We start from the raw sequence: 7,345 nt of genomic DNA, 5'->3' as shown, positions 1-7,345 counted from the left end.
GTTTAAAGTGACTAGTGATACATGTATTACATCCAATTTTACATCAAATTGTACTTACTGTAATATGCAATTATATCAATGTATTGACCTTTATACCTAATGATTCAACAAACTTGCAACAGCAAGGACTGTTCTGTACTTTTGGGTAGTGCGCAATCTAGTTACTCATTAACTGCTGACAAGGACATCATAGTTTCATCACTGCATGGTTAGATCTGTCCATGTACGGTACAAAATGTTTACATTATATTCTTTCCAAAAGTTTAGACATTTTTGGCTACGGTACTGAACATAGCTGAGTGTTGTAAAAGAAAGTGACTAAAACAGTCCAAAACACCAAAGTCTATAGTGGTTCCCTGAGTCTGTAAAAGTGATTTAGTAAACTAAGGGGACTCCCACAGTGCTTAGGGAAGGGGAGGAGCATGGCTATCTTCAACACAAAGGAATTGAATCTGTGCCCCAGACTGGCTCAGTGAGAACGAAGAGGAAAGAACATGGGCTTTTTGCTTCCAATCCTTCTGGCTTTGCTAGCCTCTGTCCTGGGAGGCCTCTACTTTCTTGGGGCCTTCAGGCAGCGTCGACCCGGGGAACCCCCACTGGACCGGGGCCCAATCCCCTGGCTGGGCCACGTCCTGGAGTTCCGTAGGGACACTGCAATGTTTCTGGAGAGAATGAAGAGGAAGCATGGGGATATTTTCACCATACAGCTGGGAGGATTATATTTCACATTCCTCATGGACCCTCTGTCCTTCGGGACGGTCGTGAAGGAGGCTCGCGCCAAGCTGGACTTCACCAAATTCGCACAGCAGCTGGTGCAGAAAGTGTTTGGTTACCACTCCATGGAGAATGACCACAAGTTTCTGCAGATGTCCAGCAACAAGCACCTGATGGGGGATGGTTTAGTGGTAATGACACAGGCCATGATGAGCAACCTACAGAATCTAATGCTGCACAGTGTAGGGACAAAGCATGATAGAAATAAGACCTGGAATGAGGATGGCCTGTTCAACTACAGCTACAATATTGTCTTCAGGGCAGGCTACCTGGCTCTGTTTGGTAACGAGACACCCAAATCCCCGGGGAGCTTAGAGAAAGCCAAAGAGGTCGACAGAGAGGAGTCCCAGGAGCTCTTCCGTGAGTTTCGTAAGTACGACCAGCTCTTCCCCAATCTGGCCTATGGGGTCCTGCCTCCGGGGGAGAAGAGGGAGGCAGAGAGGCTGAAGAGGTTGTTCTGGAACATGCTGTCAGTGCAGAAGATGAAGACTAAGGATAACATCAGTGGCTGGGTGCGCGAGCAGCAGCAGTTGAGGGAAGAGCATGGCATGGAGGACTTCATGCAGAACAGGTACATGTTCCTCCTCCTCTGGGCTTCCCAGGGGAACACCGGCCCTGCTGCCTTCTGGCTTCTCCTTTACCTCATGAAGCAACCAGAGGCCATGAAGGCTGTGCAGGGGGAGGTGGAGGAGGTGCTGAAGGAGACAGACCAGGAGGTGAAGCACGGTGGACCCCTCATCGACCTGACCCGGGACATGCTGCTGAAGACGCCCATTCTGGACAGCGCTGTGGAAGAGACCCTCCGCCTCATTGCTGCCCCTGTCCTCACCAGGGCCGTGCTCCAGGACATGTCCCTCAGGATGTCTGACGGAAATGAGTACCGCATCAGAGAGGGAGACAGGGTGGCCCTCTTCCCTTACACCGCTGTTCATATTGACCCAGAGGTCCACCCTGACCCACTCACCTTTAAATACGACCGCTTCCTGACCCCAGAGGGGGGTAAAAAAACAGATTTTTACAAAGGTGGGAAGAAGTTGAAGTACTACAACATGCCGTGGGGTGCTGGGATCACCATGTGCCCTGGGCGCTTCTTTGCCACCAATGAGCTGAAGCAGTTTGTCTTCCTCATGCTCACGTACTTTGACTTTGAGCTCAAGAACCCAGAGGAAAAGATACCTGATATTGACATAAAGCGCTGGGGCTTTGGGTCCATGCAGCCAACCAAAGATATCCAGTTTAGATACAGACTCAGGTTTTAAAACTGAGTGACTGACACGAACCAGCCATTTAACAACACTTTGAATGTAAATGTCAATTTTCCGAGCTGTTAATTTGATGTTGATTATTATAAACTAGCTTGCGCCTAAACATGACTTTATCTAGAGTATATAGTACAGCAACAAGTGGTAAGGTATTACAATACTGGATATAATTGTTGTATTTATTAGAGGAGAAATCATCAACTTTGTCTATCAAAAAAAACATCTTTAAGGATTCGTTTTGAGTCAGCTGGAAAGCAGACATTGCAAAATGGAAAGCTGACATGAGTAGAAAACAATAAAGACTGTAAAGCTGGTTTACAGATAGTATTAGAAATGCACAGATGATCAGAACCAACTACATGTAGGAGTTGAGTTGACAATTATTTTAAGATGTGGGAAGAAGTGTACTATATTGCAGGGGCCTACCCACTGGGGAGCCAGGCCGACACACTGAGGAGCCAGGCCCAGCGAATCAGATTGTACATTAATAGGGTTCATAGCTTTCACCTGGATTCACCTGGTCGGTCAATATTATAGAAAGAGCAGATGTTCCTAATGTTTTGTACACTCAGTGTATGCCACAGTGCTTCTATGGCTATATACACCATGCCACTGCCTATTTAATTTGTTCATTTAGCAAACAAGACAGAACCATTGCTCTTTGAAAAACATTGTGATGTTAAGCATTACATCTTTGTGTTTTTTTCCTCCTGTCAAATGTAATAAAATATGCTTTTAAAGCCTTGATTGTCATACAAGTCTTATTGTGCACATGAAATGTGGCCTTGAATGTATTGGCAGAGGTGAAGCTAAGTGAGCAATGACCTGCGACTCTGGGAAACTGTGTCCATCAATACTATAGCCTAGCTCCCATAGATGTGCCCTGAGAAACGCTCAGGTGTACTGCGAAACCTGCCTCTAATGCATTGGTAGAGACTGTCTGGAGTTATTTGGGGTTGAAGCATCCCACAGATTCAACACATAGCTCCCCAACAGCTAAACTAGTAAGCTAGATATAAGGAAGCTTTGTGAAATGCTAAGCTTGCTAAGCTTACTGTGCACATAAAAGGGTGATGCATAATCCTACAAGTGTCCTAGGGCACCCAGTGGACACAAAGGGCAAATGTGGAAATCAGTCTAAGGTTACTAAAGTTGCTCCCATACTCAGGAAAAAAGTATTGGTTAATAAGGTTGTAGAGTATATTCTCACTTTAGTTTAACATTATGGCCTTCAACCATAATAATAAAATAAAAAACATAGAAAACATCAAGCCTAAAATTCAGATCGAATTCATTGTATTTCTGAAAATAGACCAATATTAGGCTGGGATGGCTTCTAACAGACCCCCAAATCAAATCAAATCAAATCAAATCAAATTTTATTTGTCACATACACATGGTTAGCAGATGTTAATGCGAGTGTAGCGAAATGCTTGTGCTTCTAGTTCCGACAATGCAGTAATAACGAGCAAGTAATCTAACTAACAATTCCAAAAAAAAAAAACTACTGTCTTATACACAGTGTAAGGGGATAAAGAATATGTACATAAGGATATATGAATGAGTGATGGTACAGAGCAGCATAGGCAAGATACAGTAGATGATATCGAGTACAGTATATACATATGAGATAAGTATGTAAACCAAGTGGCATAGTTAAAGTGGCTAGTGATACCTGTATTACATAAGGATGCAGTCGATGATATAGAGTACAGTATCAACGTATGCATATGAGATGAACAATGTAGGGTAAGTAACATTATATAAGGTAGCATTGTTTAAAGTGGCTAGTGATATATTTACATAATTTCCCATCAACTCCCATGATTAAAGTGGCTGGAGTAGAGTCAGTGTCATTGACAGTGTGTTGGCAGTAGCCACTCAATGTTAGTGGTGGCTGTTTAACAGTCTGATGGCCTTGAGATAGAAGCTGTTTTTCAGTCTCTCGGTCCCAGCTTTGATGCACCTGTACTGACCTCGCCTTCTGGATGACAGCGGGGTGAACAGGCAGTGGCTCGGTGGTTGATGTCCTTGATGATCTTTATGGCCTTCCTGTAGCATCGGGTGGTGTAGGTGTCCTGGAGGGCAGGTAGTTTGCCCCCGGTGATGCGTTGTGCAGACCTCACTACCCTCTGGAGAGCCTTACGGTTGAGGGCGGTGCAGTTGCCATACCAGGCGGTGATACAGCCCGCCAGGATGCTCTCGATTGTGCATCTGTAGAAGTTTGTGAGTGCTTTTGGTGACAAGCCGAATTTCTTCAGCCTCCTGAGGTTGAAGAGGCGCTGCTGCGCCTTCCTCACGATGCTGTCTGTGTGAGTGGACCAATTCAGTTTGTCTGTGATGTGTATGCCGAGGAACTTAAAACTTGCTACCCTCTCCACTACTGTTCCATCGATGTGGATGGGGGTGTTCCCTCTGCTGTTTCCTGAAGTCCACAATCATCTCCTTAGTTTTGTTGACGTTGAGTGTGAGGTTATTTTCCTGACACCACACTCCGAGGGCCCTCACCTCCTCCCTGTAGGCCGTCTCGTCGTTGTTGGTAATCAAGCCTACCACTGTTGTGTCGTCCGCAAACTTGATGATTGAGTTGGAGGCGTGCATGGCCACGCAGTCGTGGGTGAACAGGGAGTACAGGAGGGGGCTCAGAACGCACCCTTGTGGGGCCCCAGTGTTGAGGATCAGCGGGGAGGAGATGTTGTTGCCTACCCTCACCACCTGGGGGCGGCCCGTCAGGAAGTCCAGTACCCAGTTGCACAGGGCGGGGTCGAGACCCAGGGTCTCGAGCTTGATGACGAGCTTGGAGGGTACTATGGTGTTGAATGCCGAGCTGTAGTCGATGAACAGCATTCTCACATAGGTATTCCTCTTGTCCAGATGGGTTAGGGCAGTGTGCAGTGTGGTTGAGATTGCATCGTCTGTGGACCTATTTGGGCGGTAAGCAAATTGGAGTGGGTCAAGGGTGTCAGGTAGGGTGGAGGTGATATGGTCCTTGACTAGTCTCTCAAAGCACTTCATGATGACGGATGTGAGTGCTACGGGCGGTAATCGTTTAGCTCAGTTACCTTAGCTTTCTTGGGAACAGGAACAATGGTGGCCCTCTTGAAGCATGTGGGAACAGCAGACTGGTATAGGGATTGGTTGAATATGTCCGTAAACACACCGGCCAGCTGGTCTGCGCATGCTCTGAGGGCGCGGCTGGGGATGCCGTCTGGGCCTGCAGCCTTGCGAGGGTTAACACGTTTAAATGTCTTACTCACTTCGGCTGCAGTGAAGGAGAGACCGCATGATTCCGTTGCAGGCCGTGTCAGTGGCACTGTATTGTCCTCAAAGCGGGCAAAAAGTTATTTAGTCTGCCTGGGAGCAAGACATCCTGGTCCGTGACTGGGCTGGGTTTCTTCCTGTAGTCCGTGATTGACTGTAGACCCTGCCACATACCTCTTGTGTCTGAGCCGTTGAATTGAGATTCTACTTTGTCTCTGTACTGGCGCTTAGCTTGTTTGATAGCCTTGCGGAGGGAATAGCTGCACTGTTTGTATTCAGTCATGTTACCAGACACCTTGCCCTGATTAAAAGCAGTGGTTCGTGCCTTCAGTTTCACACGAATGCTGCCATCAATCCACGGTTTCTGGTTAGGGAATGTTTTAATCGTTGCTATGGGAACGACATCTTCAACGCACGTTCTAATGAACTCGCACACCGTATCAGCGTATTCCAATGTTGTTGTCTGACGCAATACGAAACATCTCCCAGTCCACGTGATGGAAGCAGTCTTGGAGTGTGGAGTCAGCTTGGTCGGACCAGCGTTGGACAGACCTCAGCGTGGGAGCTTCTTGTTTTAGTTTCTGTCTGTAGGCAGGGATCAACAAAATGGAGTCGTGGTCAGCTTTTCCGAAAGGGGGCGGGGCAGGGCCTTATATGCGTCGCGGAAGTTAGAGTAACAATGATCCAGGGTCTTTCCACCCCTGGTTGCGCAATCAATATGCTGATAAAATTTAGGGAGTCTTGTTTTCAGATTAGCCTTGTTAAAATCCCCAGCTACAATGAATGCAGCCTCCGGATAAATCGTTTCCAGTTTGCAGAGAGTTAAATAAAGTTCGTTCAGAGCCATCGATGTGTCTGCTTGGGGGGGGATATATACGGCTGTGATTATAATCGAAGAGAATTCTCTTGGTAGATAATGCGGTCTACATTTGATTGTGAGGAATTCTAAATCAGGTGAACAGAAGGATTTGAGTTCCTGTATGTTTCCTTCATCACACCATGTCACGTTGGCCATAAGGCATACGCCCCCGCCCGTCTTCTTACCAGAGAGATGTTTGTTTCTGTCGGCGCGATGCGTGGAGAAACCCGCTGGCTGCACCGCTTCGGATTGCGTCTCTCCAGTGAGCCATGTTTCCGTGAAGCAGAGAACGTTACAGTCTCTGATGTCCCTCTGGAATGCTACCCTTGCTCGGATTCCATCAACCTTGTTGTCAAGAGACTGGACATTGGCAAGAAGAATGCTGGGGAGTGGTGCACGATGTGCCCGTCTCCGGAGTCTGACCAGAAGACCGCTTCGTTTCCCTCTTTTTCTGAGTCGTTTTTTTTTTTTTTTGGTCGCTGCATGTGATCCACTCGGTTACACTGGTTGTAAGGCAGAACTCAGGATCCGCATCGCGAAAAACATATTCTTGGTCGTACTGATGGTGAGTTGACGCTGATCTTATATTCAGTAGTTCTTGTCGGCTGTATGTAAAGAAACCTAAGATGACCTGGGGTACTAGTGTAAGAAATAACACGTAAAAAAAAAACAAAAAACTGCATAGTTTCCTAGGAACGCGAAGCGAGGCGGCCATCTCTGTCGGCGCCGGATGTACAACCCCATAACAGACAAGTAATAGGGTTACTTGAATTAGGCTTCTTATGGGCAGCCCAACATGGTAGGGAAATATACCGAGCTTCAGCCTCCATAGTGCTGCCTGCCTTGTGTTCAACAATATGGGCCATGATTCCTGAACACTGCATATAGTGTGATTGTACTGTAATGCCTGGGGCAAGATAATCATCAGTTCCAACAGAGAATATTTACTCCTGTTTTTTCATTGGCAATTTACAACTGAGCTCTGGGAACTAGGCCTGGTACTGAAGACCTGTTTACACCAGTAAACAGCTTGAATTTGTATTGTGCTAGCAATAATAATGCACAATATGATCATCTTTGAAGCTTGTTGTGCCCTTTGAAAGACACTGTCATTTATTCCAGTTTGATTACCTTCATTCTTGATAAATCCACACTATGACATTTTCAATAGTTGAATCTTTCTGACAGC

General features: G+C 46.5%; 1 protein-coding gene across 1 annotated transcript; it reads left to right on the top strand.

Annotated features, from left to right (window-relative positions):
• Nucleotides 1-420: 420 nt before the first annotated feature.
• Nucleotides 421-2,781, top strand: LOC112260644 (5-beta-cholestane-3-alpha,7-alpha-diol 12-alpha-hydroxylase). The gene has a single exon (XM_024435917.2). It carries the CDS (start codon nt 495-497, stop codon nt 2,031-2,033), a length of 1,539 nt encoding a protein of 512 aa, XP_024291685.1. The 5' UTR covers nt 421-494; the 3' UTR covers nt 2,034-2,781.
• Nucleotides 2,782-7,345: the final 4,564 nt, after the last annotated feature.

Source organism: Oncorhynchus tshawytscha, linkage group LG10, assembly GCF_018296145.1.
Source record: "Oncorhynchus tshawytscha isolate Ot180627B linkage group LG10, Otsh_v2.0, whole genome shotgun sequence".
Classification (NCBI taxonomy): domain Eukaryota; kingdom Metazoa; phylum Chordata; class Actinopteri; order Salmoniformes; family Salmonidae; genus Oncorhynchus; species Oncorhynchus tshawytscha.
This window is presented reverse-complemented; position numbering and strand designations above follow the sequence as displayed.